This window comes from Hyperoodon ampullatus, assembly GCF_949752795.1.
Source record: "Hyperoodon ampullatus genome assembly, chromosome: 3".
In the NCBI taxonomy this organism is placed as follows: Eukaryota; Metazoa; Chordata; class Mammalia; order Artiodactyla; family Ziphiidae; genus Hyperoodon; species Hyperoodon ampullatus.
Genome location: NC_136916.1, coordinates 67352480 through 67373301, shown reverse-complemented (window position 1 = coordinate 67373301; position 20822 = coordinate 67352480). Strand labels below are relative to the sequence as shown.

General features: G+C 61.6%; 1 protein-coding gene across 1 annotated transcript in view; it reads left to right on the top strand.

Moving 5' to 3' along the window:
- ADAMTS7 (ADAM metallopeptidase with thrombospondin type 1 motif 7) overlaps positions 1–20598 on the top strand; it is a gene marked incomplete at its 5' end in the record, with an annotated part of 55015 nt that extends 34417 nt beyond the window's left edge. The window contains 16 exons of the mRNA XM_079700606.1: positions 3752–3896; positions 4484–4576; positions 4977–5122; positions 6486–6655; positions 6910–7043; positions 8023–8143; positions 9362–9606; positions 9889–10030; positions 12212–12338; positions 12765–12978; positions 13322–14701; positions 15680–15832; positions 16296–16469; positions 16551–16697; positions 17716–17878; positions 20312–20598. Of these exons, the coding sequence (XP_079556732.1) occupies positions 3752–3896; positions 4484–4576; positions 4977–5122; positions 6486–6655; positions 6910–7043; positions 8023–8143; positions 9362–9606; positions 9889–10030; positions 12212–12338; positions 12765–12978; positions 13322–14701; positions 15680–15832; positions 16296–16469; positions 16551–16697; positions 17716–17878; positions 20312–20469 (3712 nt within the window). The 3' untranslated portion in view covers positions 20470–20598. The remainder of the gene's footprint in view (positions 1–3751; positions 3897–4483; positions 4577–4976; positions 5123–6485; positions 6656–6909; positions 7044–8022; positions 8144–9361; positions 9607–9888; positions 10031–12211; positions 12339–12764; positions 12979–13321; positions 14702–15679; positions 15833–16295; positions 16470–16550; positions 16698–17715; positions 17879–20311) is intronic.
- Positions 20599–20822: the final 224 nt, after the last annotated feature.

The following is a 20822-nucleotide window of genomic DNA, read 5'->3' as shown; positions in this document are numbered from 1 at the left end:
CCCCGACATGGGAGTCAAGAGTGAGAGAAGGGCTGGGAAATCAGAAGAGTAGCCGCCCCTGCAGTACCCTGAGGGCTTTTCCCAGCTGCCCCCACCCAGGGTGCCGCCCAGCCTGACTTCTGTCAGGACAGACAGACAGACAGATGCGTCTCTGTCTTCATTCAGCTGCTGGAATGCGTGAGGGACTTGGCTTGGGGCCTGGGGTGAGGGTGGGAGGAGAGGGCGAAACCCTGAGCCAGCCAGGGCCTCCCGGAGCCTTGGCACCAAGAAGAGCTGGAAGGAGGCAGAAAGAGAGATACAGGCGCGGCAGATGGAGGGGAGCTGGGGAGGCAGGAGAGGTTCATCTCCCCAAAGGTGGTCGCACTCTCCCCTCTCCATCCTGGAGGGTCAGGCAGGAGGAGATCACAAGGCCCAGGACAGGTGCGGTGGCGGGGCGGGGGCGGTGCTCAGACGGAGAATGTGGTACCAACCTGTCCTCTAGCCCCTCCGCCCTCCGTCTCCTTGCTGGGGGTGGGACAGAAGACAGGACAAGTGCCACCTAGACAGGATGGAGGCCAGAATGAGCAAGATTCACAGAAGGAAGGCGCCAGGTGGAGTCAGGCAGTGTTTCCAGGGCTTGAGGGTGTCTTAGAGGCACTCAGACCACCCCCCATTCCCCATTGGATGCGACACTCCTCGGCTCCCTGCAAGTAGATGTTTATTAGGCCACACAGACCCAGACATTGGCGAATCGCACTTGGTCTCAAACTGTGCTCAGGGGGACAGTGGTAGAGGAGGTAGTGTCCCTGTCCTCAAGACCCTCACCATCTGGGGGGCACAGACATGTGACAGTTCCGGGTAATTAGCACTGTGGCAGACAGGCCTGTGGGGTTGGTAGGAATCTGGAGAAGAGGGGCAGGGACATCACCTCTGAGAAGGAGCCGCGGAGCTGCCCTCTAAGGACTGATGCAGCGCCCTGAGGAAGAAGGATGCTCTAGGTGGGGTGCACAGCGTGGTCCAGGGCTGGCAGTGCGGGAGCGTGGGGTGGGATGGAGAATCTTCAAGAGGTGGTGGTGGGGCTAGAGGAAAGCTTCTGGGGCCTGCGGTCATTGGCCAGTCCAAGACGTCAGCCTGAAGAACTTGAAGAGCCTTTCTGGGCTGAGAGCTGCTTTAAGGGACCCTGCTGTTTCATAAGGGACCTCTCGTTTCATGAGCTACTACTTGGACCTGGGGCCAGGGAGGGAAGGCCCTGTTCTCTCATGCCTTCGCAGCCAGGATTTCTGCAAGGAGAGAGGCGGGCCTGATCGTGTGTCGGGGCCTTGCCCCCACCATCTGGTGACTCCATGACTAGGCCCCCAGGGGTGGCCAGGGGAGGGGGCACACAGGCCTCTCCCAGGTGATGGGCAGCTCTTCGCAGTCCTTGAGGTGGGAGTGACACTTCCGCCTAGAGCCACCCGCTGTCTGCTCTGACCCCATGTGGGGTTGCCCAGCCCACTATAATTAGAGCGAGGAGGGGCCCCGAGGGGAAGGGCTGACGTATGTCAGCAGCATGGGGAGCCTGGCAGTCAGCCGACCAGAGGAAGGAAGGGCCAGCTGCCGGCCGCCCGTGTGACTTTTCCCAAGTAGATGCTGCTATTTATACCTCTGTTGCTTGGGATCACATAGACTGCCTCAGCCTCTTGTAGATGAGGATGTGAAGGCCCAGAGAGGGTAAGGGATGGCTCAAGGCCACACAGCATCTGTAACGGGGCAGAATTTGGGTTTCCAGTCAGCATCTGGGCCTGAATGTGGCTCTGATTCTGGTGGTGGGTCCTACGAGGACCCTTCCGGGCCCCCAACCTCTCACACACATCTAGGATGGCCCTGAGAGGTTGTTGTTGCTCTGGCTGCCCAGCAGCAGGCCACAGAAGCTTGATTCGTGGCACGTCAGCACCGGATCCTGGCCGGAAAACTGAAGGGCTGGATGTGGCCTGGGACCTCTTGGTGTGGGGCTGAGGCACGTTGGACCCCAGTCAGAGGAGCTCCCTGGCTGGGTCTGAGTCAGCGGAGTGGGTGAACCCCCCAGCTACATCTTGAGTTGTGTCCTGCCAGGCAAAAAGGAGGAGCCCCGGGGCCAGATTGACCCTTCACCCGCTTCCTCCCCATCTCAGCCAATGCTCTGCCCCAGGGTGCAGGCCCAGGGAGCCCCCAGGCTTAAGCCAGCAGTCAGAAGACTCCTTTCTCCCTGCCAGGCCTCAGCTGCCATGATTTAGAACTTCTGTTTGGGGTGAAGTGTTTGAGGCAGGCTCACGATCGGATGGGAGGAGCTCTGCACCAAGGGCAGCCTAGCAAGTGGACACGTGGGTGCTGGCAGCCTGGCCTGGCATCACAGCCTGACCATCACTGCTCTCCCACATGACCCAGGGCAAGTGACGCACTGCCCTGGGCCCTGAAAGTGGAAGGAGATGGTGGTAGAGTTTTCTGTTTGAGGGGTTGGGAGCAGCAGATGAGAGAGCGCCCTCTCAGCACCCAGGGCCAGCCTGGCCTGCGGCGATCCGGGACAGACGGCTGGGTCCCACACCTGCTCATTCGCCCAATGCCCATTTTACAGGGTCCGTTTCTAGCTAACACAGGTGGGCCAGGTGATTCTGGGTGGGGAGGGGCCCACAGGGTCTTCAGCAGGCGTCTGGTCACTGAGGCTTTGTTCCCTGAAGCTCTGGTGGAGCCCGGGCCCTGCCACCAGCCAGGGGACTTGGGAGACCACATGGACCACCCACCCTGGCCTGGGCTCGCAGCTCCCAGACCTCTGCCTCTGAAATTTGGACTCCCAGATCCCAGTGGCTGACTGCCCCCAGCCTTTCCTCACACGGGCCTACAAATTGGCCTATTTCTCGGCCTCTCCGTGGCCCGTGGTGTCTCCTCCTTCCCTCCCGGCCAGACCCCAGCATCCGTCACCTCTGCCCTTCTCTCCTGTGCCTCCCTCAGTCCTAACCAGGACCCTTTGCTCATCCTGGCTCCCCGACCTGGCACCAGCCACCCTCAAGCCTCCCAGACTGGAAAACTGGGGGGTTTCTGCCTCCCCCTACCCTGCTTAGCCTGGGACCCCAAGTCCCACAGGTCCTGCCTCCCTCCTGCCGCTGCCAGGGAGTCCTGGCAGGAGATGGACAGGAGTAAATAAGGGAATGACACAGGCTGGCAGGCACTGGGCTCTCTCCCAGGTTGGTGGCCGGACAGGGGGCAGCCTTCAGGCCTCGGTCCTCCCACAGATGACCCTAGGTCTCAGCCCAGGGCGGGGCCATCAGAGGCCTGCTATTGTATCATCTGTGATGTGATGCTCTCCAGATCATGGACTGAGGGGTGGAGGCTGCAGGAGCTCCGAGCAGGGTCACATGAGGGCTTAGTGGTCCAGGAGGCTTCAGAGGGAAGGGGCTTTCGGCTGGATCTTGGGGAGAGAGGCTTCACCAGTGGAGGAATGGGGAGAGTGTTGTGGGTGGAAGGAATAGTTGTGGAGAGGCCTGGCACTGGGGAGCGGGGATGAGTTGTTTAGCCAGCTGGAGTGCCCTGGAGATGGATGGGAGAGGCTGGGAGGGTCTTTCATGCTAGCTTAGGTCAAAGAATAGGATGGGTGAGCAAGGAGGCTGGAGTTTTCCTGTAAGTTTAGGGCTTTAAGCCCCTTCCCACCTTCCCTGCACAAGTGATCTGGTGCGGCCTCCCTGATGGGTCTCTCAGGCTGCCCCCTCTGCCCCAGAGGACAGGTGGCCCCTCGCTTCATACTCCTGTCCCATCTCTGCAGCCGTGGGTGGGGCCTCTGCCTGGATGACTCTCCCACCAAGGATGTCATTGACTTCCCTTCGATACCACCTGGCGTCCTCTATGACGTGGGCCACCAGTGTCGCCTCCAGTATGGTGCCTACTCTGCCTTCTGCGATGACATGGACGTGAGTGTGGGGCCTGTGTGGACGCGGGGGAGGAGGGCAGCCCTCAGCAGCCTGCAGACCCCACCCAGCCTGGGCTCGGCCCGCACGTGATGCCCACGAGACATAAAATGGCCTGTGGGAGAGGCCTAGGGTTGGGCGGCCATAGACCCAGGTCTGCATTCTGGGTGGACCATTTACCAACCATGGGACTTTGGGCAAGGCCCTCACCTGCTGGAGCTGGATCATAAGAGGTAAAATAAAACGTCTCCTGCGGGGTCCTGGGGAAGATCGCCCGAAGTGATGGCCATGGGCATGTCAGAGACCCTGCAGCTTCTAACCAGGGTGTTTCCAGACGGGTAGACTGGGGCTGGGAGAGGTGGGCGAGCTGGGGACTACCCTGAGCGACAAACCCGAGCCTGGGGCCCCAGCCCAGGGCCCCCCACACCACGTGGTCCAGCAAGACAAGAGGGGGTTCCAGCTATAGACCCCCACCATGTGCCAGCCCCAAGGAGGGATTCCCAGGGGACTCATGGGGGTGGTACGGGGGCAGGGCAGGTGGTGGCACCGAGGAGGAGGTGAGGGTATGGCCCTTGCCTTCTTCCTTGCAGAATGTCTGCCACACGCTCTGGTGCTCCGTGGGGACCACCTGTCACTCCAAGCTGGATGCAGCTGTGGATGGTACCAGGTGTGGGGAGAGCAAGGTAGGGGTTCGCCAGTCCAGCTGCGGAGGGGGTGAGAGGTGAGACTCCCTGCTGTGTCCGTGCTCTGGGGTCAGCCTTGGCTCACAGACTTGCTCATGCCCTTAGCAGAACCCCAGCCCTCTCTGGCCCAAGTCCCCACCTGCAGAATGGAGGCTTTGGAGCAGAGCTTGACTGGGCAATTCTCCAAAGTGCCTTCAGCTCAGAAGAGTCAGCATGTGGACTCTTATTTTATTCCTTGCTCAGCTCCACCATGGGGCCCAGGTGTTGGGCGACTGGAAGGGGGCCTCCCCCAGCCCTTAGGTCCTTCCCCTCTGGGCCTTTCCAGGCCTTCCACCCACCTTGTTCCCACTAGGGTGAGGAGCTTGGCGTGGGCTTGCTCTACCTCTGTCTGTCTCGGTAGTGGTGTCTGAATGGGGAGTGCGTTCCCATGGGCTTCCGGCCCGAGGCCGTGGACGGTGGCTGGTCTGGCTGGAGCGCCTGGTCCGTCTGCTCCCGGAGCTGTGGCGTGGGCGTGCAGAGTGCCGAGCGGCAGTGCACACAGCCTGCGTGAGTGCGGGGCCGGGGCTCCCGGGGCAGGTGGGATGGGGCGCCCTGAGCAGAGTTGGCGATTGCAGGGACACTGGCTCTGTCCCAGCCTCCCACTCGCAGAAGTATCCCCATGGAGGCCAAGCCTGGAGTGTCCAGAGCCACCTCGGGTCACTTCTAGGAGTGCCCCGGAGGCTGATTGAGTCGCCACTGCTGACCCCATTGCAGAGAGGGAAACACCAAGGCCCAGAGACTGGAGGGACTCATCAGAGGCCACACAACAAAGCAGCAGCTGGTGGGAGGGAAGCAGGGAGGACAGGCTAAGAGCTTAGACCCTGAACCTTAGATGGATCAGGGTTCAAATTCTCTCTCCACCCCTTCTCTGGGCCTCAGTTTCCAGAGAAAGTATATGATGGGGCAGCAGCAGTGCCCATCTGGTAGAGGATAAATGCAGGTGAAGCCCTGCAGCTAGCTCGTAGTAAGCGCTCAGTAAATAGACCCACTTAGTGGCATTTGAGGTACAAGTGGGTCCAAGATGAGACTGGGGACAGCTGGGAGAATTGGTCAGCCTGGGAGGGGTGCTTTGTGACCTGGGGTGAGTAACTTCATCTCTCTGGGCCTCAGTTTCCCCATCTAAGGGTGGTGAGGTGAAGATCAGGGAGGTGCAGAGAGGCCAGCTGTACTGTAGACTGAGGGGCTGCCCGGCGCCTTTGGATGAGCCCATTTCACTAGGCTGCCCCAGGGTGGGCGTGGGATTCAGAGCCAGGTCCTTCTAGGGCCCCGTGCTTATACCCCACCCTGCCTCCAGGCCTCTAGGTCTGAACTTAGTTGGGGGCAGACAGGGTGGGGTTAGGGTTCAGGCTCTATGCTGGGGGCATACCTCTCAGCTGGGCCAGGGCCAATGGGGCTTCCTTCTGACCTGGGCTGGGGTGCTGCCACCAGGAACATGTCTGCTGACACATGGGCTGTCAGGACTCTGGGTCCCACGGGCTGGAGACTTGGAGTAGCCCCTTCAGCTAGTGCCAGTCATGTCTGCAGCTTGGCCCAGCCTCTGAACAACCCTCTGCAGAGGCAGCCCCAGTCCCATTTTATAGATGAGGATACTGAGGCCCAGAGGGGTCCAGAGACTTGGCCAAGTTCACACAGCAGGTTAGGGGCAGAGCCCAGGCTTCCTGCTGCCACCTCCCCTGAGATGCTTTCAAACAGGGAGCCTGTGTCTGGACCAGAGTGTGGGCGACCCACAGGGCGAGCAGCGTGAACGGAGGTGGACGGCGGGAATCTCTGGGTGTTAGGGGTGCAGGAGGAGCTGCTCGCTCCGAGGACCCACTTCTGGATCCGGGTGTGCAGTCGGCACTCACTGCCCCCCACCCCACTCTCCCCACAGGCCCAAATACAAGGGCAAATACTGCGTGGGTGAACGGAAGCGCTTTCGCCTGTGCAACCTGCAGGCCTGCCCTGCCGGCCGCCCCTCTTTCCGCCAAGTCCAGTGCAGCCACTTTGACGCTATGCTCTACAAGGGCCAGCTGCACACGTGGGTGCCCGTGGTCAATGACGGTGAGTCCTATTGCCCACAGGGACACTGAGGCCTGGAAGGGCAGAGATCCAAGGGCCAAGGTTGCCCAGTGATACAGGCACTGTCTGCTGGGGCCGCTGCTCCCTCCTGGCTCCCGTGGACAGCCTTGCAGATACTACCAGCCCAGTGGAGCTCCCAGCCCGCCACTGATGGGTGTCGTGGAGGCGGTCTTCCCGGTGGCCTCCGTGACTCCTGCCCTGGTTGTCCCACATGGCTCCTCTGCTTGGGCTCCCAGTGAACCCCTGTGAGCTGCACTGCCGGCCCTCGAATGAGTACTTTGCTGAGAAGCTGCGGGACGCTGTGGTCGATGGCACCCCCTGCTACCAGGACCAGGCCAGCCGTGACCTCTGCATCAACGGCATCTGCAAGGTGTGCCCAGCTAGGAAGAGAGTCTCCAGCACTGCCCTCCCCAACCCCCTGACAGGTCTCCTCTGGCTTCCTCCTGCTTCCCTCTGGCCACCCTCCCCAGGCTGTACCATTGGGCTTCCCCGCTCTGCCAGTGAAGCCTCTGATGGTCTGTCATCGCCTCTCAGCAAAGCCTCCCCGCTCCTCCTGGAACTGGAGCCCCCATATCATCGGGCCTCACCCCCAGGCTCTGCCTCTGCACCACGGCCTGCCCGCCATGGCTTCTGAATGCTGGCTTCTGTACCGGCCCAGCCCCGGCCCGGAAACCAGAGCTCAGGTGGTAGCTCGACCTCCTGCTGGCTGGATGACCCCCAGCAGTGGTTTCCTCTGCGATAGTAGAAAGGGGACTGTCCGTCCATGTAGCCACGTCACAGGGTTAAATGCAGTCATTTAACAGGGCATTACAGGGCCATGCAGGCCTCAGGGCCTGGCAGAGAAAGTGTCAGTGTTTGCTGACAATACTTAGACTTATTTCCAGTGGTATCAGTGCCACTCCCCCTGCCCACGTCCTCAGCACTTTCTTTCCCCTGCTCCTGGGAAGGGAAGCCCCTGGGCGTAGAGGCCTGGGCTCTGGGGAGGACCAGCAGGGAACACTGATTCCCGTTTTGGGGGAATTCCTGTCCACGCTGGTCAGGAGCGCGGGTGTGCCAGCTCCCCCTGCCTGCTGTGGCCTTTTACAAAGCTTCTCCCGTCTCTTGTCTCATGCGATCTCACAGCACACCTTCACGGTGCAGGTGGTTCTCCCTGTTTCACATCTGAGGAAGCTGAGGCTCAGAGAGGTCGAGGGGTTTACCTGGGGTCAGAGGGCACAGCTGTGGTGGGGCCCCTGCTCCCTGCTCCGAGCTCTCTCCTCCCCACCCTGGCAGGCCCCTGAGGCTGGTGCCAGAGAGGGCTCGCCGCCAGTGGCCCAGCACCAGGGGTCTCCCCTCCCCATGTGTTGCAGAATGTGGGCTGCGACTTCGAGATTGACTCGGGTGCCATCGAGGACCGCTGCGGCGTGTGCCACGGCAACGGCTCCACCTGTCACACCGTGAGCGGGACCTTCGAGGAGGCTGAGGGCCTGGGTATGGGTGGGACCATTGGTGGGGGGCAGGGCACTCTTGACCTGGTGACCCTTCCTTGTCTCCCTTGAGCCCTGCCCACAGCCCCCATGGCCAGAGATGGGAAGCAGGCAAGCTGCCTTGCTGGGTCTAGGATCCTGGCAGGAGTCAGGGCACCCAGGCCCAAGTGCAGAGACCTTCCTTCACAGGGAGTCCTCCTGCCCCAGGGACCCCAGCCTGGGCTTATCAGGCTTATGAGTGGCCTTATGAAGCTTTAGAGACCCCCCCAGCTCCACTCACTCACCTCAGGGCCTGTTTTGCATACATTGCTTAAGTGCTAGGTGAGGGAGACAAAGAGGTGAAGAGCTTACAGTCTCACCTTTTAGTGTGACAGATGCAGTGGAAGGAGGCCCAGAGGGCTGTGAGAGCCCTGAGGAAGAAGGTCCTGACATGGAGAGGTCAGGGAAGACTTCCTGTAGGAAGTGGAAGTTGAGCTGAATCATAAAAGACTCAGACGAGATGGGGAAAGCATTACACATGGAGGAAAGAGCTTGTGCCCAACAAAGCCTGGAGGCAAGAAAGAGCACGCTCTGTCTGGGGACCTATCTATAAAAAAGGTGGGGATGCCATAAGGCTTTGAATGCTAGGCCAAGAAGCTTAGATTTCAGCCCCAGAGATGCAGTCCAGCGTGGTGGTTAAAGCTCAGACCTCAGAGCTTGATTCACATCCCAGCAGAACCCTGGTGCAGGTTATGTAACCTCTCTGTGCCTCAGTGTCCTCATGTGTAAAATGGGGATAACAGTAGTACCTATGTCATAGGGTTGTTACACCTGTAGAGTCCTCAGGGTAATGCCAGGCACATCATGGGTACTACTTAGTGAAAGAACAAAAACAGGCTGTATAGGTATGAGGAGGATATCCCAGGGGAAAGGCCCAGTCAATTGAGGTTTTTAGAAAGGTCATGCTGGCCCCAGGTATAGGGGATAGGCCCAGCCTTGTGACAGGGAGACCAGCTAAAGTTTCCCAGAGAAGGGTGGTGAGGCATGAGTCAGGGGGTAGGATTTGAGCCCTTCTGAGGCTTTGGTGATCTGGGACAGATCTAAGTGGGGAACCCAGAATCTTAAGTTAACGATGGAATCTTTGGCATCGGCAGGCAGGGGCAAGTGGAAAGAGAGGTGAGGGCGGGCAACAGCTAACCCTCTTACCTCTTTTCACAACGTGTGCACAATCCCTGGCCAACAGGATATGTGGACGTGGGGCTGATCCCAGCCGGTGCTCGCGAGATCCGCATCGAGGAGGTGGCCGAGGCCGCCAACTTCCTGGCCCTACGCAGCGAGGACCCGGATAAGTACTTCCTCAACGGTGGGTGGATCATCCAGTGGAACGGGGACTACCAGGTGGCGGGGACCACCTTCACGTATGCACGCACAGGCAACTGGGAGAACCTCACGTCCCCTGGTCCCACCGACGAGCCTATCTGGATCCAGGTGACTGCCTCCTGGGGCCCAGGCTGGGGAGGAGCAGAGGTGGAATCCGTGGCTCCCAGCCGCATGGCAGGAGCGAGCCCTGGGGCAGTCACAGAGCCCGGCTCCGGGCCTGGCCCTACTGCTGGGGCCTCTGCCTTGGTTTCCCCATCTCTAGAATGGCTCCATGGTATAGCCCCAGGTCCCAGAGGTGGCTGAGGTTGGCTCCTTTAAGATGGGTGGCAGGTCTGGGCAGAGGGAAAGGACACCTCATGCTCACGGGGCCCCCCCGTCTGCCTGCCCCAGCTCCTGTTCCAGGAGAGCAACCCTGGGGTGCGCTACGAGTACATCATCCACAGGGAGGCGGATGGCCATAGCCAGATCCAGCCGCCTGAGTTCTCCTGGCACTATGGGCCCTGGACCAAGTGCACAGTCACCTGTGGCACAGGTGAGGAGAGCAGTGGGCACAGCTGCTGCCCAGCAGGGCCTTTGTCTCTGGGCACTGATGCCTGGCCTTAGCCTCTGGCTCATTGCTTATTTGCTGGGCTGCTGTGAACTTGGAATGCTGCTTCTGGGCCTCAGTTCCCCCATCTGTATAATGGGGCTAGCAATGGCCCCATCTCATAGGTCCACTGGGAGAGTAAACAAGGTGAGGCAGGCACAGCACGTGGCGCTTGGCGAGCGCTCAGTGTGTCTCCCCCAGAGAGGTACCAGCTGCCTCTCCCTCTTCTCACTGCTCAGCTCTGGCAGGTCCTGTGCCCGTGGTTCTGCCCCGTACCTGGGATCTGACCCCTTCATCCTCCCAGAGCCTCACCTGCATCTCCGTCAGGATAAGCTCCTTCCACTTCCCCGGGCCCCCCTCCTCCTCGGTGCCCTCCCACCCTTCCTGGGAGGCCCAGAGCCTGGCACTCCTGGGCTGCTGGCCCAGGAGGGCTTCCCCAGTGAGAAGGGGGAGGGGGAAGGGAGAGAAGGGGGAGGGGGAAGGGAGAGAAAGAAGCGGGGGGGAGGAGGATGGAGTAGGACAGGGGCAGGGAGGAGGGAGCTGGGACGTGACAAGGATCTCCCCACCCAGACTCTGAGCCTCGTAGCCCAATGGCCTAGTTACCACATTTACTTATTCCTTTAAACTCTATAAAACGTGTAACAGTTTGACTAACTCTCACTCTCCCCTCCCTGTGGCTTCTTCAGTCTCCCTTCCCCTCCCCCTCCCCCTCAGTGTCCAGGGTCTCAGTATCAGGAATCTGGGACAGAGACATTTGAACATTCCTTGAAATGCTATTTTGATGACAAATGAACACTGACCCACTAAAGCTGGACAGGAATCTTCAAAAGTTATTAAAAGCATCCTACCCGGTTATGAGTTAAATTTACAAATGTGAAAACAAATACATTTGATGAACCAGACACTGGGGAATTGTCTCTCAGCAAATCGGTGGCTTCCCACGTGGACAGAATAGGCATGTGTTGAGTGGCAAGTGACAGGACCCTGATGAGTGGTAGCTGGAGCAGATAAGGGTTTACTCGTCTTCGGCAGTAAGAACCCCCAGGGAGGGTGCATGGTCCAAGCTGGCTGCATGGCCTGCCATGTTTTTAGGGACCACTCTCAGCCCCACCTTCCCCTCATGTGTGTCACAAGATGGCACCCTTTGCCCAGGCTTCTTGCTGGCAAGAAGGAGAAGGGGCAAAGGGCTGACTCTCGGGAAGGACTTGTGTCTTCTTCTCCCTGGCACGACTGTGTCCCAGACCCCCTAGCTGCACGGGAACTACAGTGGGGAGTGTTTTCAGCAGGTCCCATTGTTACCTTGAACGAACCCTGCATTCTGTTAGGAAGGAAGGAGGCGGGTGGAGGGGAGACTGGAGGCTCAGGGCAGGGGTGAGCCCCCCTTCTGTGCCATAGGGGGAGCAGGGTGAAGGCAGAGCCTGTTGGAGTCGGTCCTGCTGCTGGGCCTCAGCAGGCGGTGTGGGGTGCACGTGGAAAGGGAAGAGCACGGCTCTGCAAGGGCGCAGAGACAGGCAATGGCAGGGGGAGTGAAGGACAGGAACAGCGACAAAGCGAGTGCCGGGGCAGGGCGTGGGGAGGGCTGTGAGGCTGGAGAGGAATGCCTGACTGGGAGGTCTGACGGATTTCTTCTCCAGAATGTCTGGGCACTGATCCTGTTGGTAGGAGTGTAGACACTGGAGGTGGTGCTAGGCCGTGGTTGGATTTGGCACTGGTTGTGCTCTTACCATGTGCCAGGCATGGGCTGAGCCTGTACCTCCGTGAGCACGTTATCCTCACACCTGGCCTTCAAGGCAGGTATTATCGTTACTCCCACTAACAGATGAAGACAGCGAGGTTCAGAGAGGCCGAGTGAGCTGCCCAGGCCTCCCAGCTGGGAAGCGGTGGGGCTACAGCCCCCGCCCACTGAACCTGCACACTCTGCTGCCTCCCCAGGGGTGGGGGTGAAGGCCAGGAGGACAGTGAGGAGGGGGCAGTGGGGGCCTGCCTTCATCCTGACAGAGGCAGTGAGGCCCTGTTCTGGAAGGGATCTGAGCAGAGTGGGGTATAGCTGTGTCTCTGGGTGCAGCGTGGCTCAGGCAGGGGGCGCCCTGAGCGCCGGGCCCAGGCTGAGCCCCCATGGCCTCCCAGGGATGCAGAGGCAGAGCGTGCGCTGCATGGAGCGGCAGGCGGGGCCCGTGGACGAGAGGCACTGTGAGCCCCTGGGCCGGCCCGATGACCGTCAGAGGAAGTGCAGCGAGGAGCCCTGCCCCGCCCGGTGAGCCCACCAGGCGCCTGACTCCCAGGTGTCCCTCATCAGGGCGCCCCTGGGAGGAGCAGAGGGAGCTGGGCTCTTAGCCTTCCTTCCCAAGGCTGAAGCCCCGGCCCCTGGTTGCCCGCGACCTCAGCCTGGGCCTGGGTTCCCCCTCAATAGCCAGCATCAGCCAGGGACATGCCTGATCGCTCGCGCTTGGGTCCCTGGATGTGGACACGGGCCTTGGGTCTTGCCCAGGTCCCCCAGGGGTGAAGGTGGCAGGAGCAAAGGGGACTGTGTCCTGTCACTGGGCTTTGGGGGCCAGGGGGCCATCCCAGGCTTGGAGCTCTGGGGAATCGTCCCCTGGGCTTAGGCCCGACCCTCCCTGAACCCCGAGTGCCTGGGAGTCCAGGTGGCTGCACGCTGATGCTGCCCTTGTGCCCCCCACAGGTGGTGGGCAGGTGAGTGGCAGCTATGCTCCAGCTCCTGCGGGCCTGGGGGGCTCTCCCGCCGCGCCGTGCTCTGCATCCACAGCGTGGGGCTGGATGAGCAGAGCGCCCTGGAGCCACCTGCCTGTGAACACCTGCCCCGGCCCCCTGCCGAAACCCCTTGCAACCGCGATGTGCCCTGTCCGGCCACCTGGGCTGTGGGGAACTGGTCTGAGGTGAGTAGCATGATGGTGGGGAGCGCCCCGGGGGGGCCCGCCCCGCCCCCAGCTCTGCCGTCGGTCTTGGGCTACAGGGAAGCAGAGACAACCTTTGGGGAGCCCTTACTGCCGGGCACCATGGTGAGAGGGGCCTGGGGCATTCCAGGTCCAGCCCCATCCCCAAAGCCTCAGGGGCTGGGATGCCCTGGCCAGCCATGGCCACAAGTCATGGTCTCGAGCTGGTCAGGGCGAGAGAGGGCTGGCTGGGGCCCTGTAAACTGACATTGAGCAGTGAGCAGGGTACCTTGCCAGGGCCCAGCTTCCCCTGGCCCTGAGCCCCTCACCCTGGCCTTCTCTTTAGTGCTCTGTGACATGCGGCCCGGGCACTCAGCACCGAAGCATCCTCTGCACCAATGACACTGGTGTCCCCTGCGCCGAGGACCAGCAGCCAGCAAGGGAGGCCACCTGCCTTCTGCCGCCCTGCCCGAGGGCCCTGGACGTGCTGGGCCCCGAAGGCTCAGGCAGCGGCTCCTCCAGCCGCGAGCTCTTCAATGAGGTCGACTTCATTCCTCACCGCCCAGCCCCACGCCCTCCGCCCCCCTCATCACCCAAGCCGGCTGGCATGGGCAATGCCATCGGGGAGGAGGACCCTGAGCTGGGCCCGCCGGGGCCCGTGTTCGTTGACGACTTCTACTACGACTACAATTTCATTAACTTCCATGAGAACCTGTCCTACGGGCCCTTCGAGGAGCCTGACGCAGACCTGGCGGGCACAGGGGATTGGATGCCCCCACCCCTCAGCAGTCCTGCTGAGCCTCCTGTGGGCACCCCCATGCCTACCACAGAGCCTTCTGGGCCTGAGGATGAGGGGGCACTGGGAGATTGGTCCCCTGCTCCTTGGCCCAGCCAGGCTGGCCATTCCCCACCCCCACCCTCGGAGCAGACCCCTGGGAACTCATTGGTCAATTTCTTATTTGAGGAAGATGTCCCCATTGGAGCCCCAGACCTTGGGCTCCCCAGCTTGCCTTGGCCCCCGACTTCAGTCAGCGTGGAGACGCCTGCCGCCCCTGGGAGCCAGAACAAACTCCTGGGAGGGGAGGACAGCCACAGCCAGCCGCCGCCTCCCTGGTGGGAGAGCACCAATGAGGTTTCCGAGGACAGTGAGGAAGCCTTGGGCCACAGAGCGCCCCAAAGACCCAGCCCCACGCTGCCCGCCTCGTCCCCCATCAGCACCTCCCACTCCTCTCCTAGTCCCGACACAGTAGAGCTGTGGACGAGTGGTACCTTGGCCTGGGAACCAGCGCTGGAGGGTGGCCTGGGGCCTGTGGACAGTGAGCTGTGGCCCACCGTTGGGGGCGCTCCTCCCACCGCCAATCTGCCAGACACTCAGGGTACAGGCAGCGCCCTGGAGCCCGGGACTCCCACCCTTCCAACCCCAGGCCTGGCTCTACGGGACCTGCAGACCCTGGCGATGCCGGGAACCTTCCTTCTGAAGGCTCCGACCGGCCTAGGGCACGCGCCTTGGGTGACTGCCCTGAGCCTGGGGCCCTTGGGCCAGCCTGAGTCCCCCAGCCCTGAGACGCCCCCAAGCCCTGTGCTGCTGTCCATACCAGCTCAGGACAGTCCGGCCAACGGCAGCCGAGCCCCTGGGCCTCTGGACCCCAGCCCAGCAGAGGAGGGGCCCCCCGTAGACCTGCCACCCGTCAGGAATGCCAGCTGGCAAGTGGGGAACTGGAGTGAGGCAAGTGGTGCAGGGGTCGGGGTGGGCTGGGGGGTTGAGCAGGACCTCACTAACTTGGTCTCTTCATCTGAAAGTGAGCAGAGCAGGGTATAAGCCTTGTCTGTCCAGCCTCCTGGGTGGGTGGGGATTAGGGAACTGACAGCCTGTGGTGGGTGGAGGCTCTGTGAGGTGGGAGGAACTTTGCCCCAGCTCAGTCATACTGCCCTCCATGTGCCCCTGGGGCTGGTCTGCCCCATTGGGCCTCAGTTTCTCTTCTGAACAGTAGGGTGGGGCAAGGGAGCCTGTATCCCTGGGGTCCCCAGAGGCTCATTCCTGAGTAGCACAGGGGGCCGCTGGGAGGGCAGGGCAGGCACAAATGAGGGGCAGCCAGGGGGAACGGCCCTCTCATACTCTGGCTTGCATGCTTCCAGGGACAGGGAGCTCACCCCAGGCAGCTGTGTCAGTGGGAAAGCCTCCTCCCATGGTCCCCAGGCCCAGCAGGGCTCAGCCTGGCTCCTCCAGGTGTAGCGCAGTTCCTTGCCACCTGGTTCTCCCCTCAGGGCTCCACCTGCTTTGTCGGGCCTGTGAGGGTCTGAACTGCATGGCAAGAAGCTGTCCTGTGTCCCCCACCCCCACCCCAACGTCCCCAGGTTGTCACCGTAGGGGAAGTGAGCTGCTTCTGTTCAGATCCCTAGTTTTGGTGTGGGAGGGACAGGTTGAGGCCCAGTGAGGAACCCAGACTTCCTTCCCAAGTGATTCTGGGAAGCATTGAGCCTTGTCAGCACAGCCGGGCCACCTCACACGTGTCTCCTGTAGCAGGGACAGTTGGTTGCAAGGGATTTGACTTTTCATCTTCATGGTCTCCTTGGGAGGTGGGTGGAGGAGCCCATTTTGCAGACGAGTTAACTGAGGCACTGGCGGGTCCCTCTTACCTGGCTGGGGGGCTGGAGGGTGCAGGGATCTGCCCGGCCCTCATGGGCATTGCGTCCCCGCCCCCAGTGCTCCACCACCTGCGGTCTGGGTGCCGTCTGGAGGCCCGTGCGCTGCAGCTCCGGCCGAGAGGAGGACTGCACTCCCGCAGCCCGGCCCCAGCCTGCCCGCCGCTGCCACCTGCGGCCCTGCGCTGCCTGGCACATGGGCAGCTGGAGTAAGGTGCGTGAGGGAGAAGGCGGGCAGCGTCGGGGCACGGAGTGGGGCTCTGGGGCCCGTGGCCTGTGTTTGGGGTCAGCCATAGCCACTGGGCGGGGGGCTCTGTGCTGCACATCTTTGTACTCTAATTTCTAGCCTCTGGGATCATTCCATCTGTGTGTGGTTCAGCCTGAGTCACTCGCCTTCTCTCACTGGCTGTATCCTTTTCTCTCCTTTCTGTCACTCTCGGGATTTCACTTTCTTCTTTGTTCCACTTTTTCTCATCTGTCCCATTCCGGGGCAGCCCCTGGCCACGCCACCCACCGCCCAAGGCTGGTTAGCCATGGCTTCTCCCCGGGGCCCTTAAGGGACTTGCCACGGGTGGGGGTGAGAGTGCCCAACGCGCACCCTGCCACAGCCCTCACCACATTCTCGTGTGCATGCACGTGGTGGTGGTGTGTCCACACGCGGGACCCTCGGCCTCCAGTGCTCCCGCAGCTGTGGCGGGGGTTCCTCCGTGCGGGACGTGCAGTGTGTGGACACACGGGACCTCCAGCCGCTGCGGCCCTTCCACTGCCAGCCGGGGCCTGCCAAGCCGCCTGCCCGCCGGCCCTGCGGGGCCCAGCCCTGCCTCAGCTGGTACATCTCTTCCTGGAGGGAGGTGAGGCCTGGGGGTCTGGGATGGGAGCGGGGGTGTCCTCAGAGCCCAGCAGTGCCCAGACCCCTTCCCCTGCCCTCCTAGTGCTCCGAGGCCTGCGGCGGCGGTGAGCAGCAGCGTCTGGTGACATGCCCAGAGCCGGGCCTCTGTGAGGAGGCGCTGAGACCCAACAGCACACGGCCTTGCAACACCCACCCCTGTACACAGTGGGTGGTGGGGCCCTGGGGCCAGGTGAGCAAGCGCGGGGTTTCGTGTGGGGAGGACATGCGGAGGGAGGTCTCGTGTCAGCAGGCGTCTATCAGACCTTTGTTCACGCAGGGTGCTGTTGAGTGTGTTCTGTATGCCAGGCTCTCTGTGGTCCCTGCAGATACAGTGGTGGCCAGATGAGGTCCCCGCCCTGCTGAAGCTTACAGCCCGCCAGGGAGACAGACGTAAAAAAAAGGGACGTGCGCTGTGATGTCAGGGAAGGCCTTCTGGGGAGGGGACTTCAGAGTGAGACTGGAGGGGTTTGTGATGTGAAGGAGAGGCATACGAGGAGCAGCAAATGCAAAGTCCTGGGGCAGGAGTGACAGACACAGGGTGTTCAGGAGACTAAACAAAGACCAGACTGGCGGAGGGGGTACGGGAGTGGCCAGTGAGGCCTCAGCTGGGCAGGACTCTTCCTGCCAGGCCTGTTTGGGAATCTCAGTCCTCGTCCCACTGGCTGCTGAAGGACCCTGGGCAGGTTGCTTTACCTCGCCAGGCCTCTGTCTTCTCATCTGTAAAGTGGGGTTGTGAGCATTAGATGAAGTCACACAGTGAGGCACTTAGCACAGGGCCTGGCACGATGTTGGCACAGGTTAAATTTATTTTTACGGCTTTTTAAAAACATCAGACCCCAACTGATAAGAACAAAGCCTGACTTGGGATGGTGGGCCCTGTTTGAGAAACTTTCTCTCCCTTCCTTCCACTGCCCATGGGCTGCAGCAGGTCCTCCAGCCCCGGAGCCACTGCCCAGGCCTCTCAGGCATGTCCCATCCTGTGTGAGGGGCTGGCATCTTTCCCCTCCGCTCTGCAGATGCAGTTCCTGCAAGCGAACACCTAGTGGCCTCTGGGGACAGGACCGACCCTCTGAGGAGGCCGGAGAGATGGGGCTGGGAACCATGAGCTAGGCTTCCTGGAGAAGGCAGCAGCTGCCCTGGGGACGCCCCTGGGATGCCCCCCTGCAGGGCTGGTAAGAGGATGCTCACCCCTCCTGTGCTCGCCACAGTGCTCAGCCCCTTGCGGCGGCGGCGTCCAGCGGCGCCTTGTCAAGTGTGTCAACACCCAGACTGGGCTGCCTGAGGAAGACAGCGACCAGTGTGGCCACGAGGCCTGGCCCGAGAGCTCCCGGCCGTGCGGCACCCAAGACTGTGAGCTCACTGAGCCTCCACGTGAGTGCCCCAGCCGGCTGTCTGCTGGGCAAGGGGTGGGCAGGGTGGACGGTGGGGAGATGGAGAGTCATGGAACCGTCCCCCTACAGCACTGGCTGACTGACAGGGAGCCACGCAGAGTCTGGGGCTGTGCTGGGGTCAGAGCCAGGGAGGGTCCAGCCCCTCAGGCAGCTTTCTTTAGCTCAGGGGAGGAGTGGACGCAGCAGCCTCGGTCCCCAGGCTGCTGTGTGACCTCGGGCAAGCTCTTTTTCCCTCTGGGTCTCAGTTACCCACCCCGTTCCCAGAGTGAGGCTAGGGATGTTCCTGAGACTGTGTGGAGCTCAGGCCTGGGTGAGCCCCCATCCCCAGCTCTGGCCCATTCATCTCCTGGCCAGAGGAGGGCTGCCCAGAGGGAGCAGTGTAACCGCATGAAGGGGCCTCCCGCCTAGGGTCCTGCTAGCTCCCAGCAGCTGGTGGCTTCCTGGCCAGCTGGGTCTTAGAGGAAGAGCTTGTGGCAGAGGTGGCTCTGGACATAGACACACGCATACGTGCACACACACACGCGCACACACATACGCACGCACACACACATACACGCACACACACGCTTTCTTCCTGCAGCCCAGCCACCCCCAGCAGTGCTGAGCACAGAAAACTGGCCCTGGAATCACACCTGGCCTCCCCTCACCAGCTCTGTGGTCTTGGGCTCCACTTCCCTGTCTTACGCATAAAGGGGCAGACAACCCCCATCCTCGTAAATGAGGTCTTGGGGTGAAGAGCCCAGGAAGTGCTCAGGGAAGGCTGGCTTCTTCCTCTCCCTCGTGGACACTGTCATCCCCCATCATGAGGTCAGGAAGAATGCCTAAGGCTACCTTTGTCAGTCAAGAGAATCCAGCAGCTCCCATGCCTATCAGCTGTCTGACTCCTGCCCCTAGGACAGAGCCGCCCTAGGACAGAGTCCTTGGCCCTCAGCTGGCATCCAGGGCCTCCAGGCACCTGCCCCAGTCTGCATTCTGTACCAGTGACTGGCTCCTTGGTAGCCCTTGGGCAAGCCCAGACTAGCCACTGCCATGCCTTGCTGGCCAAACCACTGGGAGGGATAGGCTTCCTGCCCCAAATCCCATTACCTCAAGGCCCAGCAGAAATTCCACCCACCCCAAGCACCCAGCCCTCAGCATTCATCCAGCAAGCACCTCCGAGCCTCCTGCACACAGCCCCAAGGTAGCTGCTGGCACCCAGGCGAGGAGTTTAAGGGTAGAGGCCAGCCAAGGAAGTGATTGCATGCCGAGACCCTGGAGTCCCCAGGATGTTTTGATGATCTGTGGGGCTGTGTGGCAGGACGTTTGGAAAGCCTGGAAACTTGGTCATCACGGTGAGGCAGCTGACATAGCACGGCCACATCCGTTTGCCTGTGGAGGTGGGGTTACTGGCAGAGGAGGGAACTGGGGCCCCTTGAGAAGTTAAGAAACTTGCCTGAGGTCACACAGTGGGAACAGGATGCAGGTCTGTAGACGCGTAGGTTAGAGCTGCTGCTGAGAGCCAGGGTGGAGGAGGCTGCCTGCTGCCTCATGCCTTCTGCCGGGCCCCAGGGATGTCCCAGGGACAGGGCTGCCAGTTGCCTTCCTGCTTCTCCTCTCCTGGGATGTCTGCTGAAGTGAGAGGGCCAGGCGGCAGCTGGGTGCTGTCACAGGCAGCGGGAGCAAGGCCAGGAGGCTGGAAGCAAGCCACTTCCCAAAATAGCTCTGATAAGCACAGGGCAGGAGGGCCCACCAGGCCTCAGCCCCGGGCAGGCAGCTTCCCTTTGTCCCTCCTCAAGAGGCCTGGGTTCTGCTGACGGGCTGATGGCCCAGGCCACACCTGCTCTCTCAGGGCCTCAGTGCCTGGCCTGGCTGATGGGACTGTTCTGGTGTGTGACCTGGAAGCTGAAGCTGAGTACAGCCCATGGCTGCAGGGTGCAGGGAGGTCTGGCAGGACAGGTGCATTTGGGCAGGGGGTGTGGGGCAGAGGCCACTGTAGGCTGGCAGGAGGCACCTGGGACTTCCATTGTGTGCCAGGTGCTGTCAGGTCTCGCAGGGTCAGGGACCGAGAGGGGTGGCAGGCTCTTTGGCTTCTCGTGAGCACCTGAGGCGGTCAGGACTGGGGTCTCGGGGCCTTTCCTCTGGAAACCTGAGCCCAGCAGGGCCAGTTCTCCAGCCCTGGAGGTGGGGGCCTAGGCCAAGGGCAGGTGGGACAGGACTACAGCTGGAGATCTGTAACTCAGGGCTAGGGGAGCCCCTCCAGAAACAGGAGGCCGATGCTCTGGGGGTGGCTGCAGGTCTCCTTAAGGCTGTTGGGGGGCAGGGAGACGGCCCAGCTAAAATCTCAGGGAGGCCCCTCCACCCTGGGTGCAGGTGGGAGGAGGGGGGCGGTTCCGGTGCCCACCTGCTGGTCCTGATCCGCCCCCTCCAGCCCTAGGCTGCGAGCGCGATCGCCTGTCCTTCGGTTTCTGCGAGACGCTGCGCCTGCTGGGCCGCTGCCAGCTGCCCACCGTCCGCACCCAGTGCTGCCGCTCCTGTCCCCCACCCGGCCGTGGCGCCCCCTCCCGCGGCCGTCAGCGGGTCGCCCGCCGCTGACCCACACCCCGGCCCCCCGCGGCCAGGATGCACAGACAGACCGATGCACGGACCTCAGCGCCCAGCAGGACCTCAGCGCCCAGCACGGGCTGCGGTGGAGCCCCGCCCCTCGCGCCCTAATGGTGCTAACCCGGCCCCCCGACAGTGGCAGGCTGGGGACCCTTCCCCCCTCAGAAAAGGTATTTTTTTATTCTAACAGTTTGCCTCACATTTATTATTATTATTATTGTTATTGTTATACATAAACAGGCATCTGCTGTTTCGAAGTACAGCTTGGCTTCCTCTTGGATTGGGGGAATTTCCAGTCAGAAACTACGCCTCTGCTGCAGCAGACAGCATCTTTCCATCTGCCC